General features: G+C 52.6%; 2 protein-coding genes and 6 pseudogenes across 2 annotated transcripts; all 8 read right to left on the bottom strand.

The window, feature by feature from the left end:
- Positions 1-1,555: 1,555 nt before the first annotated feature.
- LOC115914080 lies at positions 1,556-2,325 on the bottom strand (annotated as a pseudogene).
- Positions 2,326-5,052: 2,727 nt separating this feature from the next.
- On the bottom strand, positions 5,053-5,822 carry LOC115914078 (annotated as a pseudogene).
- A 2,726-nt stretch (positions 5,823-8,548) lies between these two features.
- On the bottom strand, positions 8,549-9,313 carry LOC115914075 (annotated as a pseudogene).
- A 3,121-nt stretch (positions 9,314-12,434) lies between these two features.
- Positions 12,435-13,202, bottom strand: LOC115914049 (annotated as a pseudogene).
- A 3,925-nt stretch (positions 13,203-17,127) lies between these two features.
- On the bottom strand, positions 17,128-17,898 carry LOC115913787 (annotated as a pseudogene).
- Positions 17,899-19,461: 1,563 nt separating this feature from the next.
- Positions 19,462-19,791, bottom strand: LOC115914102 (feather keratin Cos2-2-like). Its single transcript, XM_030966452.1, has one exon. The coding sequence runs from the start codon at positions 19,789-19,791 to the stop codon at positions 19,462-19,464; it is 330 nt and encodes a 109-aa protein (XP_030822312.1).
- Positions 19,792-22,219: 2,428 nt separating this feature from the next.
- Positions 22,220-22,991, bottom strand: LOC115914099 (annotated as a pseudogene).
- Positions 22,992-24,580: 1,589 nt separating this feature from the next.
- Positions 24,581-24,910, bottom strand: LOC115914087 (feather keratin Cos2-2-like). The gene has a single exon (XM_030966436.1). The coding sequence runs from the start codon at positions 24,908-24,910 to the stop codon at positions 24,581-24,583; it is 330 nt and encodes a 109-aa protein (XP_030822296.1).
- Between the last annotated feature and the right edge of the window lie 1,780 nt (positions 24,911-26,690).

Here is a 26,690-nt window from a genome sequence, read left to right as displayed (position 1 = left end):
TGCTGTTTCTTTCCCTTTAGTGGCTGTTGAGGGTTAGAATCTTTTTATTTGATCTTTTTCCTGCATGAATTTTGTCCCATAATTTGCTAGGAAACAATAATGATTGGGTGCTTAAGAAAGAGAAAAGAAGTGGCCAAGCTCAGGGGAGGAGGGCATCTGGCTGCACTTCTCCTATACAAGGGTCTCTCCTGGAGGCCAGAGATACTAAGACATTTGGACTGGGAAAATGGGGCTGGTTACAGCCCCTGGCTCTCTTTCTGTTTCAGCTTTCAGAGGGGAGAAAGACTGTAGCGCTCTGGGCAGACTTCATCACCACTACAGGGTGTTGTTTCCAGCTGCCTTTCTTCTCCTGTGAGTGGAGATTAGCTCGTAAGAGCAGCCGGGGCACTGGGACCTTGTTGATACTACACCTCTCTAAACAAGGGACTTTTCTCCATATGTTCATGCACTTGGAATCCCCCCACCTTTCATTGCTCTGCCTGGAGCCGGGCTGCCAATGCTGGAACCGTGCTGCTTCTTTCGCACTGCTCTGGGTTTTGCTGCACTGCAGCACCACAGCCCCTGCCTGTTGAGATATCCTGCAGTTCCATCTGCAGCTTCAGAGTTTCTGATGCATCTCATCCACTACTCTGGTATTTTTACTCATTCATGCCATTCCAGCTTGCTGCTCCCGGGGGAACTGCTGGGGCACCAGGATCAGCTGTACCTTGGGCTTTGTAAAGCCAAGCCTTTCTTCCATTACTTCCCATCTTGGTCAAGCCCCCATTACTGAATGACCCCCAAGCTCTCGCCACAGCGCCCTCTGCTGCCATGGGGGAATCACGGCACGCGCCCTGCCCGGCCGGGAGCCAGCAGCGCCCCTGCTGGCTGTGGCCAGAGGTGCAGTCCCCTCAGCCCTGCGTGTCTGGGCAGCTGCTGGGCCCTGCCGAGTGCTGAGGGACTGTGTGAGGTTTGGATCTCATCTCCTTGTCCCCAGGTGTCCTTCCACAGTCACTAGGCCAGGCAATAAAGGAAGGATATGAAGAGATGAGTTGTGGGCTTTCCCCTATTGTTATTGTTTCCCATCCCCTCTCCTATGGAGCCAAAGTCTCCATGATGGCCTTTGGCTGCCACGTAAACAGAGATGTTCTTTATCAATTCCAAGGGAAAAGGACACCAACAAAAATCCGCTGCAGCGAGCAACAAACACTGCTTTCTCCCTCCTTTTTTTGGGGCAAACTGGAGGAATTGCCCCAGAACAATAGACAACTCCGACGCCAAGGCTTGAATGCAACAAAGTTTTAATAAGTTGAAAGAAGAAAAGGAAATGGTTCACAGAGAGCACCAGGAGCAACCACTAAGATGGAGCTCCCATATGGTGTTCTTTCCACTGCTCTCCACAGGAAAGAAGGACGGCAGGTCCAGACTAGACTGCCTTGGAGAGAAATGCAGAGGAGAATATAACAAGCAAGCGGTAGTCGAACCCTCTAAATACAATTTTCTGAAGCTCTATTTTCTGCCCAAAACCATGCTTTGAAGTCTTGGGCGTTCTTGCCGGAAGACATTGCCAGCAGCTTTAGCAGGGACGGCACCTGCTGCCACCATAGCAGTTGGTGATGCAGGAGATGTCAAAGCCCCCAGAGCTGATGGGCACTCCGCCACAGCTGAGGATGTTGCCAACAGCAGCAGAGGTGGAGGATCCCACGGCGGTGTTCTGTGGGGAGGAGCTGAGGATGGGGCCAGGCAGGGTCACCAGCACAGCAGGTGGCTCAATGACAACGTGGGAGCTCTGGCACTGCCTGACACAGCACTCATTGCAGCTGCTGGCCAGCGGGCAGGGGCCACAGGGCTGGCAGCAAGGGTCACAGGGCTTGCAGCAGGACATGGCTCGGGGTCACAGGTGCACCTGGCACAGAGGGAAGGGAGAAGCACAAAGTGAGGACACGTGAGAAGCAGCAATGCACCCAAACAGCCTGCAGCAAAGGCACCTCCTGGCCCACATTGCAATGCCCAGCTCAAAGCCCAGGAGACAGCTCAGCCAAGTCCCAGCCTCTCTCTGTCTGCACAGCACCTTCTCTCCTCTGCCCTCTCCCAGCAAAAGCTGGTCCCAGCCCTGCGCCAGCCCCTGTCAGCTGAAACCCACTGGTCTCAGGCAAGAGCTGCTCTTGAAGCAGCAGCAGGAGCAGGAGGCGGAGAGGCTTCCCACTCACCTGATTCCTGAGGAGGAGAAGGAGGTGAGAGAAGTGGATGAGAGAGCAGAGACTTGGGCTGCCTTTTATAGCAGTCCTGCCTTGCCTCAGGCCCAGAGGCACCTTAGTGGAAGCCATAATTTTCTGACCAGCTCATGTCAAATGTACACCATCCAGTTAATGGTAGGGGCTGTGTTCTGATTTCCTGTACTGCTGCCTTTTCATTTCCCAGTTAATTCTCTGTGCTTTCCTACATGAAGGGTCATTTCTACAAGTGTTGGAATGAGAGATTCAAGGGTTTTCTGGGGAAATACAATGCTGGGTGCATTTGGAATGCTCACACCTTTACTTGGCAGCATCCTCTGTAGAAATGTATGTTCTGCTGTGTCATTCCTGTGGGTTTGGTTTTGTCCAAGTTTTCAGGAAATGGGCGTCACTCTCATGCTCCTTGCCCACATGCCCGAGGACTGCCATGTGAGGGATCATGATACATCATTTTCTGTTCCTTTTCCCATCTCTCCATGATGGTCACTCACTGTTGCACACAGGTCTGCATCTGCTGGGAGGGTTGGACCCTGTTGCTACTCAAACTGTGCTCAGAGAAAAATTGTGTTGGCCTCATTTGGCTCATGGTCTTTCTGTACACTCTGTGGGTCCTCTGGGAATATCAGGAGTTGTCTGGGGCCTGATCCTTGTCCAGGAGACCTGAGTAACTTTCTGCCACTCTTGTCCCCAGTATTTCCTTAGCAGAGTTCCCAGAACTGTACATCTTTTCTGTCTGTTCTGGACTCTTTGCTGACTCTCTGGGACAATACTGATCATTGCATTATTCCATGCTGCTGTGTTTGAGCACACGGGTAGCATTCTGTGATTGGATGGCCCTCCTGAGGACATGTGCCGGTCAGAGCAGCAAGACTCTTCCCTGGAGTGTTTGTGATCTCAGAGAGAAACATGTTTCCTTTGCCATCAGGAATAGGGCTTTGTATGGAATTTACAGCTAAATGGTCATGGCTTCCGCCTGGCAGACAACTAGCACTGAAATCAGCTTTGGCCTCCTGCACTCTCCATTTCTTGTTTTATGGAGAGGGAGAAACACCAAAGCAGCCTGCCCACTTCTGGAGGTTGTTACCATTCAGTGGATCCCCTTTTGGTGGCCAGCATGGGACACAGGCTCTTCCTGTCCAGGCCAATGCCAGATGCATTTCTACATCTCATCAGCCTGGTGCTGACTGAGCTGGGCTGAGACACCCCAGCAAATGGTTCTTGGGCCAAAGGAACCCATACTCAGGTGTTGCTCTGCTGTGACATGTAGGACAGTTGGATCTCCGTACATAGCATAGCTGAGTGCTGTTCCCTTCCCTTTTGTGGCTGTTGAGGGTTAGAATCTTTTTATTTGATCTTTTCCTGCGTGAATTTTGTCCCATAATTTGCTAGGAAACATTAATGATTGGGTGATTAAGAAAAAGAAGTGGCCAAGCTCAGGGGAGGAGGGCATCTGGCTGCACTTCTCCTATACAAGAGTTTCTCCTGGAGGCCAGAGATACCAAGACATTTGGACTGGGAAAATGGGGTTGGTTACAGCCCCTGGCTCTCTTTCTGTTTCAGCTTTCAGAGGGGAGGAAGACTTTAGCCCTCTGGGGAGACTTCATCACCACTACAGGGTGTTGTTTCCGGCTGCCTTTCTTCTCCTGTGAGTGGAGATCAGCTCGTAAGAGCAGCCGGGGCATTGGGACCTTGTCCTCTCTAAACAAGGGACTTTTCTCCATATGTTCATGCGCTTGGAATCCCCCCACCTTTCATTGCTCTGCCTGGAGCCGGGCTGCCAATGCTGGAACCGTGCTGCTTCTTTCGCACTGCTCTGGGTTTTGCTGCACTGCAGCACCACAGCCCCTGCCTGTTGAGATATCCTGCAGTTCCATCTGCAGCTTCAGAGTTTCTGATGCATCTCATCCACTACTCTGGTATTTTTACTCATTCATGCCATTCCAGCTTGCTGCTCCCGGGGGAACTGCTGGGGCACCAGGATCAGCTGTACCTTGGGCTTTGTAAAGCCAAGCCTTTCTTCCATTACTTCCCATCTTGGTCAAGCCCCCATTACTGAATGACCCCCAAGCTCTCGCCACAGTGCCCTCTGCTGCCATGGGGGAATCACGGCACGCGCCCTGCCCGGCCGGGAGCAAGCAGCGCCCCTGCTGGCTGTGGCCAGAGGTGCAGTCCCCTCAGCCCTGCGTGTCTGGGCAGCTGCTGGGCCCTGCCGAGTGCTGAGGGACTGTGTGAGGTTTGGATCTCATCTCCTTGTCCCCAGGTGTCCTTCCACAGTCACTAGGCCAGGCAATAAAGGAAGGATATGAAGAGATGAGTTGTGGGCTTTCCCCTATTGTTATTGTTTCCCATCCCCTCTCCTATGGAGCCAAAGTCTCCATGATGGCCTTTGGCTGCCACGTAAACAGAGATGTTCTTTATCAATTCCAAGGGAAAAGGACACCAACAAAAATCCGCTGCAGCGAGCAACAAACACTGCTTTCTCCCTCCTTTTTTTGGGGCAAACTGGAGGAATTGCCCCAGAACAATAGACAACTCCGACGCCAAGGCTTGAATGCAACAAAGTTTTAATAAGTTGAAAGAAGAAAAGGAAATGGTTCACAGAGAGCACCAGGAGCAACCACTAAGATGGAGCTCCCATATGGTGTTCTTTCCACTGCTCTCCACAGGAAAGAAGGACGGCAGGTCCAGACTAGACTGCCTTGGAGAGAAATGCAGAGGAGAATATAACAAGCAAGCGGTAGTCGAACCCTCTAAATACAATTTTCTGAAGCTCTATTTTCTGCCCAAAACCATGCTTTGAAGTCTTGGGCGTTCTTGCCGGAAGACATTGCCAGCAGCTTTAGCAGGGACGGCACCTGCTGCCACCATAGCAGTTGGTGATGCAGGAGATGTCAAAGCCCCCAGAGCTGATGGGCACTCCGCCACAGCTGAGGATGTTGCCAACAGCAGCAGAGGTGGAGGATCCCACGGCGGTGTTCTGTGGGGAGGAGCTGAGGATGGGGCCAGGCAGGGTCACCAGCACAGCAGGTGGCTCAATGACAACGTGGGAGCTCTGGCACTGCCTGACACAGCACTCATTGCAGCTGCTGGCCAGCGGGCAGGGGCCACAGGGCTGGCAGCAAGGGTCACAGGGCTTGCAGCAGGACATGGCTCGGGGTCACAGGTGCACCTGGCACAGAGGGAAGGGAGAAGCACAAAGTGAGGACACGTGAGAAGCAGCAATGCACCCAAACAGCCTGCAGCAAAGGCACCTCCTGGCCCACATTGCAATGCCCAGCTCAAAGCCCAGGAGACAGCTCAGCCAAGTCCCAGCCTCTCTCTGTCTGCACAGCACCTTCTCTCCTCTGCCCTCTCCCAGCAAAAGCTGGTCCCAGCCCTGCGCCAGCCCCTGTCAGCTGAAACCCACTGGTCTCAGGCAAGAGCTGCTCTTGAAGCAGCAGCAGGAGCAGGAGGCGGAGAGGCTTCCCACTCACCTGATTCCTGAGGAGGAGAAGGAGGTGAGAGAAGTGGATGAGAGAGCAGAGACTTGGGCTGCCTTTTATAGCAGTCCTGCCTTGCCTCAGGCCCAGAGGCACCTTAGTGGAAGCCATAATTTTCTGACCAGCTCATGTCAAATGTACACCATCCAGTTAATGGTAGGGGCTGTGTTCTGATTTCCTGTACTGCTGCCTTTTCATTTCCCAGTTAATTCTCTGTGCTTTCCTACATGAAGGGTCATTTCTACAAGTGTTGGAATGAGAGATTCAAGGGTTTTCTGGGGAAATACAATGCTGGGTGCATTTGGAATGCTCACACCTTTACTTGGCAGCATCCTCTGTAGAAATGTATGTTCTGCTGTGTCATTCCTGTGGGTTTGGTTTTGTCCAAGTTTTCAGGAAATGGGCGTCACTCTCATGCTCCTTGCCCACATGCCCGAGGACTGCCATGTGAGGGATCATGATACATCATTTTCTGTTCCTTTTCCCATCTCTCCATGATGGTCACTCACTGTTGCACACAGGTCTGCATCTGCTGGGAGGGTTGGACCCTGTTGCTACTCAAACTGTGCTCAGAGAAAAATTGTGTTGGCCTCATTTGGCTCATGGTCTTTCTGTACACTCTGTGGGTCCTCTGGGAATATCAGGAGTTGTCTGGGGCCTGATCCTTGTCCAGGAGACCTGAGTAACTTTCTGCCACTCTTGTCCCCAGTATTTCCTTAGCAGAGTTCCCAGAACTGTACATCTTTTCTGTCTGTTCTGACTCTTTGCTGACTCTCTGGGACAATACTGATCATTGCATTATTCCATGCTGCTGTGTTTGAGCACACGGGTAGCATTCTGTGATTGGATGGCCCTCCTGAGGACATGTGCCGGTCAGAGCAGCAAGACTCTTCCCTGGAGTGTTTGTGATCTCAGAGAGAAACATGTTTCCTTTGCCATCAGGAATAGGGCTTTGTATGGAATTTACAGCTAAATGGTCATGGCTTCCGCCTGGCAGACAACTAGCACTGAAATCAGCTTTGGCCTCCTGCACTCTCCATTTCTTGTTTTATGGAGAGGGAGAAACACCAAAGCAGCCTGCCCACTTCTGGAGGTTGTTACCATTCAGTGGATCCCCTTTTGGTGGCCAGCATGGGACACAGGCTCTTCCTGTCCAGGCCAATGCCAGATGCATTTCTACATCTCATCAGCCTGGTGCTGACTGAGCTGGGCTGAGACACCCCAGCAAATGGTTCTTGGGCCAAAGGAACCCATACTCAGGTGTTGCTCTGCTGTGACATGTAGGACAGTTGGATCTCCGTACATAGCATAGCTGAGTGCTGTTCCCTTCCCTTTTGTGGCTGTTGAGGGTTAGAATCTTTTTATTTGATCTTTTCCTGCGTGAATTTTGTCCCATAATTTGCTAGGAAACATTAATGATTGGGTGATTAAGAAAAAGAAGTGGCCAAGCTCAGGGGAGGAGGGCATCTGGCTGCACTTCTCCTATACAAGAGTTTCTCCTGGAGGCCAGAGATACCAAGACATTTGGACTGGGAAAATGGGGTTGGTTACAGCCCCTGGCTCTCTTTCTGTTTCAGCTTTCAGAGGGGAGGAAGACTTTAGCCCTCTGGGGAGACTTCATCACCACTACAGGGTGTTGTTTCCGGCTGCCTTTCTTCTCCTGTGAGTGGAGATCAGCTCGTAAGAGCAGCCGGGGCATTGGGACCTTGTCCTCTCTAAACAAGGGACTTTTCTCCATATGTTCATGCGCTTGGAATCCCCCCACCTTTCATTGCTCTGCCTGGAGCCGGGCTGCCAATGCTGGAACCGTGCTGCTTCTTTCGTACTGCTCTGGGTTTTGCTGCACTGCAGCACCACAGCCCCTGCCTGTTGAGATATCCTGCAGTTCCATCTACAGCCTCAGAGCTTCTGATACATCTCATCCACTACTCTGGTATTTTTACTCATTCATGCCATTCCAGCTTGCTGCTCCCGGGGGAACTGCTGGGGCACCAGGATCAGCTGTACCTTGGGCTTTGTAAAGCCAAACCTTTCTTCCATTGCTTCCCATCTTGGTCAAGCCCCCATTACTGAATGACCCCTAAGCTCTCGCCACAGCGCCCTCTGCTGCCATGGGGGAATCACGGCACGCGCCCTGCCCGGCCGGGAGCAAGCAGCGCCCCTGCTGGCTGTGACCGGCGGTGCGGTCCCCTCAGCCCTGCGTGTCTGGGCAGCTGCTGGGCCCTGCCGAGTGCTGAGGGACTGTGTGAGGTTTGGATCTCATCTCCTTGTCCCCAGGTGTCCTTCCACAGTCACTAGGCCAGGCAATAAAGGAAGGATATGAAGAGATGAGTTGTGGGCTTTCCCCTATTGTTATTGTTTCCCATCCCCTCTCCTATGGAGCCAAAGTCTCCATGATGGCCTTTGGCTGCCACGTAAACAGAGATGTTCTTTATCAATTCCAAGGGAAAAGGACACCAACAAAAATCCGCTGCAGCGAGCAACAAACACTGCTTTCTCCCTCCTTTTTTTGGGGCAAACTGGAGGAATTGCCCCAGAACAATAGACAACTCCGACGCCAAGGCTTGAATGCAACAAAGTTTTAATAAGTTGAAAGAAGAAAAGGAAATGGTTCACAGAGAGCACCAGGAGCAACCACTAAGATGGAGCTCCCATATGGTGTTCTTTCCACTGCTCTCCACAGGAAAGAAGGACGGCAGGTCCAGACTAGACTGCCTTGGAGAGAAATGCAGAGGAGAATATAACAAGCAAGCGGTAGTCGAACCCTCTAAATACAATTTTCTGAAGCTCTATTTTCTGCCCAAAACCATGCTTTGAAGTCTTGGGCGTTCTTGCCGGAAGACATTGCCAGCAGCTTTAGCAGGGACGGCACCTGCTGCCACCATAGCAGTTGGTGATGCAGGAGATGTCAAAGCCCCCAGAGCTGATGGGCACTCCGCCACAGCTGAGGATGTTGCCAACAGCAGCAGAGGTGGAGGATCCCACGGCGGTGTTCTGTGGGGAGGAGCTGAGGATGGGGCCAGGCAGGGTCACCAGCACAGCAGGCGGCTCAATGACAACGTGGGAGCTCTGGCACTGCCTGACACAGCACTCATTGCAGCTGCTGGCCAGCGGGCAGGGGCCACAGGGCTGGCAGCAAGGGTCACAGGGCTTGCAGCAGGACATGGCTCGGGGTCACAGGTGCACCTGGCACAGAGGGAAGGGAGAAGCACAAAGTGAGGACACGTGAGAAGCTGCACTGCACCCAAACACCCTGCAGCCAAGGCACCTCCTGGCCCACATTGCAGTGCCCAGCTCAAAGCCCAGGAGACAGCTCAGCCAAGTCCCAGCCTCTCTGTGTCTGCACAAGACCTTCTCTCCCCTGCCCTCTCCCAGCACAAGCAGCTCCCAGCCCTGGGCTCTTGTAGCCCCTCTCAGCTGAGACCTCCAGCCAGGCAAGAGCTGCTCTTGAAGCAGGAGCAGCAGCAGGAGCAGAGGCTTTGCACTCACCTGATTCCTGAGCAGGAGGAGGTGAGAGAAGTGGATGAAGAAGCAGAGACTTGGGCTGCCTTTTATAGCAGTCCTGCCCTGCCTCCTGCCCAGAGACACTTAGTAGAACTAATAATTTTCTGGCCAGGTCATGTCAAATATGCACCATTCCAGGTAATTGTTTGGGCTGTGTCCTCTTTTCCTGCACTGCTGCCTTTTCATTTCCTGGCTAATTCCTCATGCTTTCCTATATGAATTACTACTTCTCTAAGTGGTGGTGTGAGAGGTTCTATGATTTCCAGGGCAGAATGACGTCAGCACAGGCAGAAGACTCTGATCAAGGGCCAGTGGCGTCCCATATAGACAGGTAATGTTGACCTGTGTCATTCCTGTGGGTTTATTTTTGTCCAAATTGTCAGGAAATGAGCATCACTCTTGTGCTTCACTTCCACGTGCCCAAGGACTCCCATATGAGGGGACATACTGTATCTCCACAGCAGAGTTTCTAGCTGGTGATGCTTCTTGGCTTTATATGAGTGTACATATTTTTGTTTGGCTCCATGCAAATATCTGTAAGCCCTCGTGTGTCTGTCTGAGCTGGGAACCCTCATCCTGGAAGCAGGTGCACCTGGCACATTCTAAGTGCTGGAATGTGAGATTCAAGGGTTTCCTGTGGAAATACAATGCCAGGTGCATTCAGAATGCTCAGACCATCACATGGCATCATCCTTTGTGGACCATTATGTTCTCCTGTGTCATTCCTGTGGGTTTGGTTTTGTCCAAGTTGTCAGGAAATGGGCGTCACTCTCATGCTCCTTGCCCACACGCCCAAGGACTGCCATGTGAGGGATCATGATACATCATTTTCTGTTCCTTTTCCCACCTCTCCATGATGGTCACTCACTGTTACACACAGTTTTGCGTCTGCTGGGAGGGTTGGACCCTGTTGCTACTCAAACAGTGCTCAGAGAAAAATTGTGTTGGCCTCATTTGGCTCATGGTCTTTCTGTGCACTCTCTCTGGGTCCTCTGGTAAATACCAGGAGTGGTCTGGGGCCTGATCCTTGTCCAGGAGACCTGAGTAATTTTCTGCCACATTTGTCCCCAGTATCTCGTCAGCAGAGTTCCCAGAACTGTAAATCTTTTCTGTCTGTTCTGACTCTTTGCTGACTCTCTGGGACCATACAGATCATTGCATTATTCCATGCTGCTGTGTTTGAGCGCATGTGTATCATTCTGTTCTTGGGTGACCCTCCTGAGGACATGTGCAGGTCAAGTGAGCAGGACTGTTCCCTGGAGTGTTCATGATCTCCGAGACAAACATATTTCCTTTGCCATCAGGAATAGGGCTTTGTATGGAATTTACCTCTAAATGGTCATGGCTTCAAGCTTGCATAGAACTAGCACTGAAATCAGCGTCTGCCTTCTCTACTCTCCATTTCTTGATTTATGGAGAGGGAGAAACACCAAAGCAATCTGCCCACTTCTGCAGGTTGTTACTATTCAGTGGATCCCCTTCTTGTGGAATGTTGCTGGTGGCCATGGTGGGACACAGGCTCTTCCTGTCCAGGCAACTGCCAGATGCATTTCTATATGTCAGGAGGATCGTGCTTAGTGACCCGGGCCGAGACCCCCTGCAAATGATTCTTTGACCAAAGGAACTCATTTTGAGGTGTTGCTCTGCTGTGAGATATAGGACAGTTGTATCAATTGCATAGCACAGCTGAGTGCTGCCCCCTCCCCTTTAGAGCTAGTTGAAGGTTAGAATCTTTTCATTTGATTATTTTTCCTCCAGGAATTTATTCCCATAATTTGCTAGGAAACAACAACGACTGGGTACTTAAAAAAGAGAAAAGTAGTTGCCAATCTCAGGGAAGGAGGGCATCTGGCTGCACTGCTCTCTTATCTGAGGGTTTCTTGGCCAGAGACGCTCAGATATTTGGATGAGGAAAATGGGGTTGGGTGCAGCTCCTGGCTTTCTTTCTCTCTTATCTTTTGGAGGGGAGAGAGACTGCAGAGCTGTGGGGAGAATTCATCACCACTGCGAGGTTCTGTCTCCTGGTGCCATAATTATACTATGTGTGGAGCTCTGCTGGTAAGACCAGGCGTTGCCCTGGGACCTTTTTAATACTCTACCTCAGTAAAAGAGGGACTTTGCAACATACGTTCAGGTGCTCAGACTCCTCCACCCGGCCTTCCTTGAGCTGCTTTGAGCTGGGCTGCTACTGCTGGGCCCCTGCTGCTTTTTTGGCACTGCTCTGGGTTTTGCCACACTGTAGTCCCCTGCTTGCTGAGACATCCTGCCACCCCACTTCAGCCGCAAAGCTTACAATATGTCTCATTCACCATCCCGGGTTTTTTACTCATTCCTGCTATTCCAGCTTGCTGCTCCAGAGAGTCCAGCTGGGGCACTGGGATTAGCAGCCCCTCGGGCTTTGCAAAGCCAAGTCTTTCTTCCGTCCTTTCCCATCTTGGTCAAGCCGCCATTACCGCTTGACCCCTGAGCTCGCGCCGCAGCGCCCTCTGCTGCCATGGGGGAATCATCGCACGCACCCTGCCCGGCCGGGAGCCACAAGCGCCCCTGCTGGCTGCGACCGGAGGTGCGCTCCCCTCAGCCCTGCGTGTCTGGGCAGCAGCTGGGCCCTGCCGAGTGCTGAGGGACTATGTGAGGTTTGGATCTCATCTCCTTGTTCCTAGGTGTGCTGGCTATAGACCCCAGGCCAGGAAATGAAAGAAGGACCATAAGAGATCAGTTGTGGGCTGTCCCAGGTGTTGTTGTTTCCCATCCCCTCTCCTATGGAGCCAAAGTCTCCACGGTGGCCTTTGGCCGCTGAGTAGCCATAAATGTTCTTCACCAGCTCCAAGGGAAAAGGGCAAAAAATAAAATCCACTACAGCAAACCCCAAACACTGCTTTCTCCCCACTTTTTATTGGGCAAACTGGAGGAGTTGCCCCAGAACAACAGATGACACAGAGACCAAGGCTTGAATGCAAGACAATTTTAATAAGTTTAGAGAAGAAAAGGAGATGGCTCACAGAGAGAACCAGGAGCAGCCACTAAGATGGAGCTCCCATGTGGTGTTTTTTGCACTGCTCAGCAGAGGTAGGAAGGACGGCAGGTCCACACTAGACTGCATGGGGGAGAAAAGGAGAAGAGAATAGACCAAGGAAGGGATGGTCCAAAGTTCTAAATACAATTTCTGAAGCACTATATTCTGCCCAAAACCATGTGTTGAAGCCTTGGGAATTCTTGCCGGAAGAGATTGCCAGCAGCTTTAGCAGGGACGGCACCTGCTGCCACCATAGCAGTTGGTGATGCAGGAGATGTCAAAGCCCCCAGAGCTGATGGGCACTCCGCCACAGCTGAGGATGTTGCCAACAGCAGCAGAGGTGGAGGATCCCACGGCGGTGTTCTGTGGGAAGGAGCTGAGGATGGGGCCAGGCAGGGTCACCAGCACAGGGGAGGGTTCAATGACAACGTGGGAGCTCTGGCACTGCCTGACACAGCACTCATTGCAGCTGCTGGCCAGCGGGCAGGGGCCACAAGGCTGGCAGCAAGGGTCACAGGGCTTGCAGCAGGACATGGCTCAAGGTCACAGGTGCACCTGGCACAGAGGGAAGAGAGAAGCACAAAGTGAGGACACATGAGAAGCAGCACTGCACCCAAACACCCTGCAGCCAAGGCACCTCCTGGCCCACATTGCAGTGCCCAGCTCAAAGCCCAGGAGCCACCTCAGCCAAGTCCCAGCCTCTCTCTGTCTGCACAAGACCTTCTCTCCCCTGCCCTCTCCCAGCACAAGCAGCTCCCAGCCCTGGGCTCTTGTAGCCCCTCTCAGCTGAGACCTCCAGCCAGGCAAGAGCTGCTCTTGAAGCAGGAGCAGCAGCAGGAGCAGAGGCTTTGCACTCACCTGATTCCTGAGCAGGAGGAGGTGAGAGAAGTGGATGAAGAAGCAGAGACTTGGGCTGCCTTTTATAGCAGTCCTGCCCTGCCTCCTGCCCAGAGACACTTAGTAGAACTAATAATTTTCTGGCCAGGTCATGTCAAATGTGCACCATTCCAGGTAATTGTTTGGGCTGTGTCCTCTTTTCCTGCACTGCTGCCTTTTCATTTCCTGGCTAATTCCTCATGCTTTCCTATATGAATTACTACTTCTCTAAGTGGTGGTGTGAGAGGTTCTATGATTTCCAGGGCAGAATGACGTCAGCACAGGCAGAAGACTCTGATCAAGGGCCAGTGGCATCCCATATAGACAGGTAATGTTGACCTGTGTCATTCCTGTGGGTTTATTTTTGTCCAAATTGTCAGGAAATGAGCATCACTCTTGTGCTTCACTTCCACGTGCCCAAGGACTCCCATATGAGGGGACATACTGTATCTCCACAGCAGAGTTTCTAGCTGGTGATGCTTCTTGGCTTTATATGAGTGTACATATTTTTGTTTGGCTCCATGCAAATATCTGTAAGCCCTCGTGTGTCTGTCTGAGCTGGGAACCCTCATCCTGGAAGCATGTGCAGGTCATGGCCAGAGGACTCTGGTGAGCCCTTGAGCCCCACAGTGCTGCCCCTTGCACTTGTAGAAGAAGCCAATTTACATCTGAATGGTGCAGCCTTTGGCCTTGCAGAGAAGTGTCCAGAGAACTGAAACACAGCCTCTGCCTCCTGCACCCTTCCTTTCTTGCTTTATATTCAGGGAGAAAGGCCAATAAATCTTTCTGGCCTCGGCAGGCTGTCAGCCCTGAATCAATCCTTTCTGGTGCAGTGCTGCTGGTGATCAAGATGGGACACAGCCTCCTCATGTCAGGGTCAGTGCAAGATGCACTTCTACAGCTCAGCAACCTGGTGCTGAGGCAAAGGTTGAGACCTTCCTACAAGTATGTCTTCAACTGAAGGCACCATGTTCCTGTATTGCTCTGCTGTGAGATGTAGGAGTTTCTCTGGAGAAGTCAACAGCTTTGAGTCAAACTCCTTGGGTTTTCTAGCCCAGGTTTTCTATATCCCCCCTCCCAAAAAAACTGAATCTCAGGGCCTAGCAACCTTGCCTTGGGAGCAGGAAAATGTGACTTAGGACAAACTGATGAATTTCTGCTTCATTTTTTTATGCAGGTCTGGCAGTATTGCACAGAAAGAAACTGTTGCATTCCAACTGGAACCCTCCATTCTGCATCCCACTGTGCTGCTTAAGGGTGGTGGAAATAGAAGAACCAGGAACAAAGAAGAGGAAAAGAAAGAAAAAGAGGTGGGGATGGAGTAAAGGCATTTTAGTGCTTTTTTTCCCCTGTCTCTCACAATAGGGTGAATGCTCTCCAAGTCAAGCCTGTTTTTTCCTCTGATGGTGATGGTGAGTAATCCTACTGTTTTTACCTTAACTCACAACCTTTTTCAAGTTACTTTCCCATGACCCATAAAAGATGGAGAGTGAGACAGCAGCTGGGTGCGTCTGAAAGCTAGTTAAGGTCTCTGATGTTTTGTAACAATTATGGTAATGAGAAGTGTCTTTAGTGTTTTTCATTTATACAGCATTTTTCTGATTTCTGTGTGTGCCAGCAGAAGCAAATCTCTTTCTCCCACTGCTCCCCTCAGAGGACAGTGGGCAATGCTGTCATTTGGCTTTTGTGCTTGTGGTGTACCCTTTCTTGCAGGACATGTTTAATGAGGATCCAGACAGGAAAGGACCACACTGTCCCAGTTTAGAGGCAATTTTAGGTGAAAAACACTCTTGAATGAGTGTTTAGTCTAAAAAACTAGTTCCAGCAATCACTTTCCACAAATAAGAAATAAATGCTAGTGAATGAAAGTGAAGAAAACCCCAACCATTTATTGACAGAGTGCCCACACTGCATGGGAAAAGATAAATAAATTTTAGATATTGAACTATCAGACCTTGCTCTCCCCCTTCCTTCCCCTCTCCCCACCAGAAAAAAAAACAACAAAATGCCGGGCAAAGGGAAAAAAAAAAACCACAACAGCCTGCCACATGGTGAGGAGAAAGATGGCACTGGCTCCTGTCTCGGGGGAAAAAAAATCTGAAGTTTCACGCAGCTTCTTGGGAAAACAGATGGGAACCTGGTGAATCCCTGGTTTTGGTCCCCTCTTCACAGCAGATAAAACAGGAAGGGAAAAAACCTTCCTGCCTAAACTAACAAAAAAAACCAAACAACAAGCAGACCAAGCAAAAAAAATCAGACTGCACAGCACTCCTGACACTTGGGGAGTGAGGTTTGAAAAAGCCTGCTGAAGAACTGAATGCTCCTCCCTCCCCTGGCACCAACCTTTGAGATAAAGCAACCATTTCTGGGGCACGAAGCCCATGATAAGGGAATAGACTAATCATGGTAAAACCACCCCAAGACACACAGAGCCAGAAGCTGGAATGCAGTAGAATTTGAAGACTCTAAAGAAAAAAAATAAATTTTGGAGAGAAGGCAAGAGTGAAAAAACTCAGCATGGACAGCCCAAGGTCAGTCCCCAAAAGAGGCACAAGTGAGGGAAATCTGCCCTAGGCTATTCTAGGATCAAGGATAAAGATCAGGGCTGAAAAAAAGGAGAAAATAAAAAAGGAAAACTTGGGAAAGGAGAAAGAAGTGGAAAGGAATGGGAGGCATGGACCATGTTTTCAGACTGTCTAGGCCGGTTCTTTCTGAAGAGGTTTCCCTTTGAAGGACAGGAGGCACGTGTTTAGCCCTTCTGAAAGCCATGGCCACGATACCATTACTTGGAGTCTGGAATCATCATCTGAGCGCCTTGTCTGGTCTTTCACTGGAGTCTTTAGCAAGATGGGCATCTCCTGCTGCAATCATGGCAGCTGGTGATGCAGGAGATGTCAAATCCCCCTGGGTTGATGGGCACCCTTTCAGAGCTGAGGATGCTGCCAACAGCAGCAGAGGTGGAGGATCCAGCCAGTGCCAGCCACTGACACACACTCAGCCCCCAGTTCCTTCTCTGCAGGAACCTGGACAGGGCCACGGCACCCACATTTCTCAAGAATAATCCCAAACCCAGGCCATGCCTTGGATGCCACCTCCAGGCAGCCTTGGGGCTCTCAGCTGTTTCTTAGGGTCCTTGCACCTGCCTCATAGGGAGGCTTTGAGGTGACAGGGTTCTGATGGTTTTGTGGGGATAGAGGAGTCCACTGGCCACATTGGCCTTTGCCCCATTATCCAGTAGCCATGGGAAATTGATGCTGTCAAAGAGAATGAGTGATATGGAGAAAGTGTTGACCATGTCTGGGAGGTAGAGACAAGAGGATGGGAAAGTTCATCCTCTCCCACATCCAGAAGGGGAAAATATGTCAGCCTCCAACACGGTAGGAAGATGGTTTTGGTTCTCTCCCCATGCTCAGCTGATCCTGTGAAATCGCTCACCCCAGCTTGTCTGGTTGAAACCTGAGCAGAAGGGGAATGTGAGAGTGGTGTTTGAAGAGAGGACGATGTGGACTATCCCAGTCACTGCTGATTCCAATTCCCCTTCCTGTCACCATTTGACATCATCCTCTCCTGATGATCACATTTTTGGGGAAGCCAGGGATGTATTTGGGAGCTCCAATAGAAAAGGCACAAAGTAAAGGCCACCACAGAGTGTCCACCCTTGACTTCCTCCCCCTTTTGCCCTGAGCTGGGTGGAAGAGTTCCCACACAAGGAAGGAGAAAGGAGAATGCCAGCTTTGGATGCAAAACAACTTTATTGAGTCTAAGGAAGAGAAGGAGGTAGCTGAAAGAGGACAACAAGAGCAGCTATGGGGGCAGAGTGGGGGTGTCCATTTGCCAGGCCTGCAGAGGGAGGGAGGGAGGCAAACAGGTCCCACTAGGCTGGCATTGGGTGGTGCAGACAGGAAGGGAAGGCAAGGGAAGAGAGTGGAAGCAAAGAGCAGTAAATCAAGGGCACAAATCCATTGTTCCAAAGATCCATCTTCAGTGCAGCTCCATGTTCTGAGGTTGTGGAGGTTCTTGCCCAAGTAGGTTGGCAGCAGATTTAGCAGGGACGACAACAACTGCTGCCATAGCAGTTGGTGATGCAGGAGATGTCAAAGCCCCCAGAGCTGATGGGCACTCCGCCACAGCTGAGGATGTTGCCAACAGCAGCAGAGGTGGAGGATCCCACGGCGGTGTTCTGTGGGAAGGAGCTGAGGATGGGGCCAGGCAGGGTCACCAGCACAGGGGAGGGTTCAATGACAACGTGGGAGCTCTGGCACTGCCTGACACAGCACTCATTGCAGCTGCTGGCCAGCGGGCAGGGGCCACAGGGCTGGCAGCAAGGGTCACAGGGCTTGCAGCAGGACATGGCTCAGGGTCACAGGTGCACCTGGCACAGAGGGAAGGGAGAAGCACAAAGTGAGGACACATGAGAAGCAGCACTGCACCCAAACACCCTGCAGCCAAGGCACCTCCTGGCCCACATTGCAGTGCCCAGCACAAAGCCCAGCAGCCACCTCAGCCAAGTCCCAGCCTCTCTCTGTCTGCACAAGACCTTCTCTCCCCTGCCCTCTCCCAGCACAAGCAGCTCCCAGCCCTGGGCTCTTGTAGCCCCTCTCAGCTGAGACCTCCAGTCAGGCAAGAGCTGCTCTTGAAGCAGCAGCAGAAGGGGAGAAGACGCTTTGCACTCACCTGAATCGTGAAGAGGAGGAGGTGAGAGAAGTGGATGAGAGAGCAGAGACTTGGGCTGCCTTTTATAGCAGTCCTGCCCTGCCTCAGGCCAACAGGCACCTTAGTGGAAGCCATCATTTCCTGACCGGCTCATGTCAAATGTGCACCATCCCAGTTAATGGTAGGGGCTGTGTCCTGGTTTCCTGCACTGCAGCCTCTATTTCCTGGCAGCTGCCCTGTGCGTTCCTATCTAAAGACTCCTTTTGGGGCCAGGAATGAGAGATCCAAGTATTTCCAGGATATAAACACGTCAGAGTAGGCAGAATGCTCAGATCATGGTCTGGTGGCATTCCATGCAGGCACATGACCCAAACTTTTGTCATTCCTGTGGATTTCTTTGTGGCAAAGCTCTCAGGGCATCACTCTCATTCTTCCTGTATCCCTGCCCATCTCTCCCGCATCCCTTTGTGACATCCCATGAGTTTTCGCATGCAGCCTGTTTTCCTGGCCCATTTTGGGAATGGATAGGCGACAGAAGGTGTTCTTTGTGGTCTTGCTTCCCCTCTATTACCGCTCCCTTTGGTCAGCACTCCATGCCCACTTCTGCAGCTCATTCCTGCTCTTGTCCTGGGCTGGACTGCAAGCTGTGCTTGGTGGCCCTTGGTTGGATGGATGGTGCCCAGCAAGCTGCTCTGTCAATGCCCTTTCTGAGGCAGTAAGACAAGATAAAACCAAACTGATAACAACATGACACTTGATAGAAGGCAGTTTACTAAAGCTAAAGGGAAAGATTATGCAGGCACCAGTACACCAGGAAAGAAAATTAATGTATGGCCTCCTTCCCTCAGGAAGTGATGGCTGGCAATTTCCCAGGAAGCAGGGCTTCCTCCTGTCTCATGGTTGCTCATGATGGCACACTTTGTAACTAAGGCTGCAGGAATGGGCTCTGTGAGAAGAGTCCAGTGGCTCCAGCCATCTCTGACTGAGTCGGCTCCAGCTGTGTCCAAAGGGGACTCAGCACTGCCCAGCACTGAGTACATTTGTCCCACTGCTGATGCCTCTATGAAAGCAGATTTAATTAGAAATATTTGGGGCTGGAAGGCAACTTCAAGCCCATTTTTTCCCATCCTCCTACACTCAACAGAGGGGCAATGATGCCACCCACTACACCAGCTTGCTCCAGGTTTTTCCAACCTTGTCTTGCACACTTCCAGGGTTGGGGCATCCAGACTATTCTGGACATGTTAATACAATGCCTCACCATCCTCACAGAGAGGAACATCTTTGTCAGCTCCAAGGGAAAAGGAGCAAATAAAATTGCACTGCAGGGATTGCATCGCTGTGCTTCCTCCACACTTTTTCAAATGAGCAAACTGGAAGAGTTGTCACAGAAAGAAGTAGAAATTAAACGCCAAGGTTTGAATGCAAAAGGAACTTTATTGAGTCAAAAGAAGAAAATATGGAGGATCAGAGGGGGCACTCGAGAGCAGCAAGTTAGATGCATTAGCATGTCTGTCATCCTGGGTGGCCAAGGGAAGGAACCTAGCAGGTCCCAGTAGGGTGCCATTGAATGGTGGTGACAGAAAGAGAAGGAAGGAGATAAAAAAGAGGAGAAGAAGAAGGAGACAATAGAGCAAAGCCTTAAAGCCGATGTTCCAGAACTCCATTTTCATTCCAGCACCATGATAGGGCTTCTTCCCTGCGGATATTGGCGGCACCACCTTTAGCAGGGACGACAGCATCTGCTGCCACCACAGCAGTTGGTGATGCAGGAGATGTCAAAGCCCCCAGAGCTGATGGGCACTCCCTCAGAGCTGAGGATGCTGCCAACAGCAGCAGAGGTGGAGGATCCCACGGCGGTGTTCTGTGGGAAGGAGCTGAGGATGGGGCCGGGCAGGGTCACCAGCACAGCAGGCGGCTCAATGACAACGTGGGAGCTCTGGCACTGCCTGACACAGCACTCATTGCAGCTGCTGGCCAGCGGGCAGGGGCCACAGGGCTGGCAGCAAGGCTCACAGGGCCGGCACTGCTGGCACTTCTCAGAGCAGGACATGTCTGGAGCCTGGCGCTGCACCTGGCACAGAGGGCAGGGAGGAAGCAGAGCACACGCACACCTCAGACACAGCCTGCAAGGCACCCCCAGCAGCACAAGGCCCCTGCTGCCTGCACAGCTCCAGCCTGGCCAGCCCCAGCCTGGGCATCCTTTGCCCCAGCCCAGCACGCTCCTTCCCAGCTCAGCCAGGCCCAGCTCTGCTCCTGCCTGACCTGGAGGAGAATCAGCCCCTCAGCCCAGCCTCAGCCTCTGGCCAGAACACACGCTCTGCCCTCTGCCCACACCAGCACCAGTGCAGAACAGCCCCAGAAGAACAAGGAGCAGCAACAAGGGCCAGAAAGCTCAATGCTGTCTTGGAGAGGGTGGAGGAGAAAGGGGCTTCCAACTCACCTGGTTCCCAAGGAGCAGGAGGTGACAGAAGTGGTTGAGAGAGCCCCCAGCTGGGCTGCCTTTTATCCTGGCCCCACAGTGCCTCAGGGCCCACAGTTTGTGCTGCGGAGGTGACGATATTCCTGCATGATCCCAAATGAATGGAAAGATCTCTGGGAATGGTATGGCATGAGTTGGATTTTCCCTCTACCATGACTTTGCATTTCCTGGCTTACCTCATTCCCATTCCCTCACGGACACTTCTTCTGAGTGCTGGTATGCGAGATTCCATGGTCCCTGGGGGCAAGGCTGTGTCAGTGTGGGTAAGAGACATGAACTAAGTGCAGAAGGGATCACAAGGAGGCAGGTGATGCCAGCCTGAGGCCGTCGTTTGGATATTTTCTGTTCCTGCTGACTGGAAGTGCCTCATCTGCTCCCAGCCCTCCAGTCTTTGGCTCATCACCCAATGGCTCTCCTTCATGCCTTGCCTTTGAGGTAACACCTCATTGCCTTCGTCCTCAGCCTTCACAGTGCATGAGACTCCTGTAGCACTGCTGCCTGAGCTTCTGTCCTGCTTGGTGTTCCCAGAATCTGCTCTGACTGGGAGCTCCCCAGCATCTCCTCAGTGCCATCCCTTCCTCAGGCCTCTGCCCCATGTGCTCCCCCACAATCATGTGCGTGGCAGTGTGGCTGTGGCCCAGTGTGTGCCAGTGTCTGCACATGCCTGTGCTTGTGCCCTGCTGGGAACAGCCCCTGAGAGCCTCTGGCCTGCATGGGGATGGTTGTGCACAGGGCAGGGCCCTTATGTGCAGCCCCCCTACCCGTGTGGCTGTGCCCGTGTGCTGGGCTCTGTGCTCTGGGCTCATCTCTGAGCACTCCTGGCCAGGCCGGCAGTGTGTCAGTGCCCTGGCTGTGTGTGCACAGCTGGGCCTGAGCTGAGCTCTCAGCCCAGCCATTGCACGGCCTGTAGGGCCTTCCCTGCCCAGCAGTGCCAGCCACTGACACACACTCAGCCCCCAGTTCCTTCTCTGCAGGAACCTGGACAGGGCCACGGCACCCACATCACTCAAGGACAAACCCAAAGCCAGGCCATGCCTTGGATGTCACCTCCAGGCAGTCTTGGGGGTCTGAGCTGTTTCCCAGGGTCCTTGCTCCTGCCTCATGTGGAGGCTTTGATGTGACAGGGTTCTGTTGTGTCTGTGGGGATGGGGGAGTCCACTGACCACAGAGGCCTTTGCCCCATTTTCCAGGCACTGTGGGAAATGGATACTGTCAGTGAAAATGAGGATTGTGGAGAGAAACTGCTAACGGTGTGTGGGATGTGGAGGCCGCAATATGGGGGAGTTTCTCCTCTCCCAAATACAGAAGAGAAATCAGTGGCATCCTTTAACATGGTGGGAGGATGGTTTTGGTTTTGGTTCCGTCCTCCTGCTCACTTCATCCTGTGTAACAATTCAGCTCTGCCTGTGTACTAAGGAGCTGAGCTGAAGACTAATGTGTGGTAGGTGTTTGAAGAAAGGAGATTGTGGAATATCCGCAGGCACTGCTGTTTCCCATTCCATGTCACCATGACATCGTCTTCTGCTCATGATCACTATTTAGGGGAAGCCAGGGCTGTGTTTGGGAGCTCCAATAGAAAAGGCACAAAGAAAAGGCCACCACAGAGTGTCCACCCTTGGCTTCCTCCACCTCTTGCCCTGAGCTGGGTGGAAGAGTTCCCACACAAGGAAGGAGAAAGCAGAGGGCCAGCTTTGGGTGCAAAACAACTTTATTGAGTCTAAGGAGGAGAAGGAGGTAGCTGAAAGAGGACAACAAGAGCAGGCATGGGGGCACAGTGGGGGTGTCCATTTGCCAGGCCTGCAGAGGGATGGAGGGAGGCAAACAGGTCCCACTAGGCTGGCATTGGGTGGTGCAGACAGGAAGGGAAGGCAAGGGAAGAGAGCGGAAGAAAAGAGCAGTAAATCAAGGGCACAAATCCATTGTTCCAAAGATCCATCTTCAGTGCAGCTCCACATTCTGATGTTGTGGAGGTTCTTGCCCAAGGATGTCACCAGCAGATTTAGCAGGGACGACAACAACTGCTGCCATAGCAGTTGGTGATGCAGGAGATGTCAAAGCCCCCAGAGCTGATGGGCACTCCGCCACAGCTGAGGATGTTGCCAACAGCAGCAGAGGTGGAGGATCCCACGGCGGTGTTCTGTGGGGAGGAGCTGAGGATGGGGCCGGGCAGGGTCACCAGCACAGCAGGCGGCTCAATGACAATGTGGGAGCTCTGGCACTGCCTGACACAGCACTCATTGCAGCTGCTGGCCAGCGGGCAGGGGCCACAGGGCTGGCAGCAAGGGTCACAGGGCTTGCAGCAGGACATGGCTCAGGGTCACAGGTGCACCTGGCACAGAGGGAAGGGAGAAGCACAGAGTGAGGACACGTGAGAAGCAGCACTGCACCCAAACACCCTGCAGCCAAGGCACCTCCTGGCCCACATTGCAGTGCCCAGCACAAAGCCCAGCAGCCACCTCAGCCAAGTCCCAGCCTCTCTCTGTCTGCACAAGACCTTCTCTCCCCTGCCCTCTCCCAGCACAAGCAGCTCCCAGCCCTGGGCTCTTGTAGCCCCTCTCAGCTGAGACCTCCAGTCAGGCAAGAGCTGCTCTTGAAGCAGCAGCAGGAGGAGGAGGAGAAGAGGCTTCCCACTCACCTGATTCCTGAGGAGGAGAAGGAGGTGAGAGAAGTGGATGAGAGAGCAGAGACTTGGGCTGCCTTTTATAGCAGTCCTGCCTTGCCTCAGGCCCAGAGGCACCTTTGTGGAAGCCATAATTTTGTGACCAGCTCATGTCAAATACAAACTATCCCTGCTAATGGTAGGGGCTGTGTCCTGGTTTCCTGCACTGCAGCCTCTATTTCCTGGCAGCTGCCCTGTGCATTCCTATCGAAAGACTCCTTCTAAGGTCAGGAATGGGAGGTCGAAGAACTTCCAGGATATAAACACTTCAGAGTAGGCAGAATGCTCAGATCATGGTCTGGTGGCATTCCATGCAGGCACATGACCCGAACCGGTATCATTCCTGTAGGTTTCTTTGTGGCAAAGCGCTCAGGGCATCACTCTCATTCGTCCTGTATCCCTGCCCATCTCTCCCGCATCCCTTTGTGACATCCCATGAGTTTTTGCATGCAGCCTGTTTTCCTGGCCCATTTTGGGAATGGATAGGCGACAGAAGGTGTTCTTTGTGGTCTTGCTTCCCCTCTATTACCTCTCCCTTTGGTCAGCACTCCATGCCCACTTCTGCAGCTCATTCCTGCTCTTGTCCTGGGCTGGACTGCAAGCTGTGCTCGGTGGCCCTTGGCTGGATGGATGGTGCCCAGCAAGCTGCTCTATCAATGCCCTTTCTCAGGCAGTAAGACAAGATAAAACCTAACTGATAACAACTTGAATCTTGAGAGAAGGTAGTTTGCCAAAGGTAGAGGGAAAGATTATGCATGCACAAGTACATCGGGAAAGAAAATTAATGTATGGCCTCCTTCCCTCAGGAAGTGATGGCTGGCAATTTCCCAGGAAGCAGGGCTTCCTCCTGTCTCATGGTTGCTCATGATGGCACACTTTGTAACTAAGGCTGCAGGAATGGGCCCTGTGAAAAGAGTCCAGTAGCTCCAGCCAGCTGTGACTGAGTCAGCTCCAGCTGTGTCCAAAGGGGACTCAGCACTGCCCAGCACTGAGCACATTTGTCCCACTGCTGATGCCTCTGTGAAAGCAGATTTAATTAGAGATGGTTTCAGCTGGAAGGCAACTTCAATCCCATTTGTTTCTCGTCCTCCTTCCCTCAACAGAGGGGCACTGATGCCACCCACTAAACCAGCTTGCACCAAGCTCTGTCCATCCAGGTCTTGCACTCTTCCAATCTTGAGGCATCACAAACCTATTTGGGAAACTTATTTCAATGCCTCACCATCCTCACAGAGAGGAACATCTTTGCCGCCTCCAAAACAAAAAGGAACAAATAAAACTCCATTTCAGGGATTGCAACACTATACTTCCTCCACCCTTTTTCCAGTGATGGAAATGGAAGAGTTTCAGAAAAAGAAGGAGAAATCAGAGGCCGAGGTTTGAATGCAAAAGAGCTTTATTGAATCAAATGAAGAGAAGAAGAAGGCTCAGATAGTGCACCCAAATGCAGCAACTGAGATTACTAAGATGCAGCAGAGAGGTCTGGTGGCCTGGCCTGCTGAGGAAAGGAGGCCAACAGGTCCCACTTGGCTGGCATTGAGTGTTGTTAACAGGAAAGGAAGGGAAGAGAAAAATGAGACAAAGAGAAGAAGAAAACAGGCGTCTGAAGTTCTAAATCCAATCTGTAAAGTTCTGACTTGATTCCATCATCACGTTCCGAGGTCTTGGAGTTCCTTGCCTGAGGATGTTGGCGCAGCACCTCTAGCAGGGACGACAGCATCTGCTGCCACAACAGCAGTTGGTGATGCAGGAGATGTCAAAGCCCCCAGAGCTGATGGGCACTCCCTCAGAGCTGAGGATGCTGCCAACAGCAGCAGAGGTGGAGGATCCCACGGCGGTGTTCTGTGGGAAGGAGCTGAGGATGGGGCCGGGCAGGGTCACCAGCACAGCAGGCGGCTCAATGACAACGTGGGAGCTCTGGCACTGCCTGACACAGCACTCATTGCAGCTGCTGGCCAGCGGGCAGGGGCCACAGGGCTGGCAGCAAGGCTCGCAGGGCCGGCACTGCTGGCACTTCTCAGAGCAGGACATGTCTGGAGCCTGGCGCTGCACCTGGCACAGAGGGCAGGGAGGAAGCAGAGCACACGCACACCTCAGACACAGCCTGCAAGGCACCCCCAGCAGCACGAGGCCCCTGCTGCCTGCACAGCTCCAGCCTGGCCAGCCCCAACCTGGGCATCCTTTGCCCCAGCCCAGCACGCTCCTTCCCAGCTCAGCCAGGCCCAGCTCTGCTCCTGCCTGACCTGGAGGAGAATCAGCCCCTCAGCCCAGCCTCAGCCTCTGGCCAGAACACACGCTCTGCCCTCTGCCCACACCAGCACCAGTGCAGAACAGCCCCAGAAGAACAAGGAGCAGCAACAAGGGCCAGAAAGCTCAATGCTGTCTTGGAGAGGGTGGAGGAGAAAGGGGCTTCCAACTCACCTGGTTCCCAAGGAGCAGGAGGTGACAGAAGTGGTTGAGAGAGCCCCCAGCTGGGCTGCCTTTTATCCTGGCCCCACAGTGCCTCAGGGCCCACAGTTTGTGCTGCGGAGGTGACGATATTCCTGCATGATCCCAAATGAATGGAAAGATCTCTGGGAATGGTATGGCATGAGTTGGATTTTCCCTCTACCATGACTTTGCATTTCCTGGCTTACCTCATTCCCATTCCCTCACGGACACTTCTTCTGAGTGCTGGTATGCGAGATTCCATGGTCCCTGGGGGCAAGGCTGTGTCAGTGTGGGTAAGAGACATGAACTAAGTGCAGAAGGGATCACAAGGAGGCAGGTGATGCCAGCCTGAGGCCGTCTTTTGGATATTTTCTGTTCCTGCTGACTGGAAGTGCCTCATCTGCTCCCAGCCCTCCAGTCTTTGGCTCATCACCCAATGGCTCTCCTTCATGCCTTGCCTTTGAGGTAACACCTCATTGCCTTCGTCCTCAGCCTTCCCAGTGCATGAGACTCCTGTAGCACTGCTGCCTGAGCTTCTGTCCTGCTTGGTGTTCCCAGAATCTGCTCTGACTGGGAGCTCCCCAGCATCTCCTCAGTGCCATCCCTTCCTCAGGCCTCTGCCCCATGTGCTCCCCCACAATCATGTGCGTGGCAGTGCGGCTGTGGCCCAGTGTGTGCCAGTGTCTGCACATGCCTGTGCTTGTGCCCTGCTGGAAACAGCCCCTGAGAGCCTCTGGCCTGCACGGGGATGGTTGTGCACAGGGCAGGGCCCTTGTGTGCAGCCCCCCTACCCGTGTGGCTGTGCCCGTGTGCTGGGCTCTGTGCTCTGGGCTCATCTCTGAGCACTCCTGGCCAGGCTGGCAGTGTGTCAGTGCCCTGGCTGTGTGTGCACAGCTGGGCCTGAGCTGAGCTCTCAGCCCAGCCATTGCACGGCCTGTAGGGCCTTCCCTGCCCAGCAGTGCCAGCCACTGACACACACTCAGCCCCCAGTTCCTTCTCTGCAGGAACCTGGACAGGGCCACAGCACCCACATCGCTCAAGGATAATCCCAAAGCCAGGCCGTGCCTTGGATGCCACCTCCAGGCAGCCTTGGGGCCCTCAGCTGTTTCCCAGGGTCCTTGCTCCTGCCTCATGTGGAAGCTCTGATGTGACAGGCTTCTGTTGTGTCTGTGGGGATGGGGGAGTCCACTGACCACAGAGGCCTTTGCCCCATATTCCAGGCACTGTGGGAAATGGATGCTGTCAGTGAAAATGAGGATTGTGGAGAGAAACTGCTAACGGTGTGTGGGATGTGGAGGCCGCAATATGGGGGAGTTTTTCCTCTCCCAAATACAGAAGAGAAATCAGTGGCATCCTTTAACATGGAGTGATGATAGTTTTG

The sequence above is a fragment of the Camarhynchus parvulus genome, chromosome 27, assembly GCF_901933205.1.
Source record: "Camarhynchus parvulus chromosome 27, STF_HiC, whole genome shotgun sequence".
In the NCBI taxonomy this organism is placed as follows: domain Eukaryota; kingdom Metazoa; phylum Chordata; class Aves; order Passeriformes; family Thraupidae; genus Camarhynchus; species Camarhynchus parvulus.
Note: the sequence above shows the minus strand (reverse complement) of the source record. Positions and strands in the feature narration are given on the sequence as shown.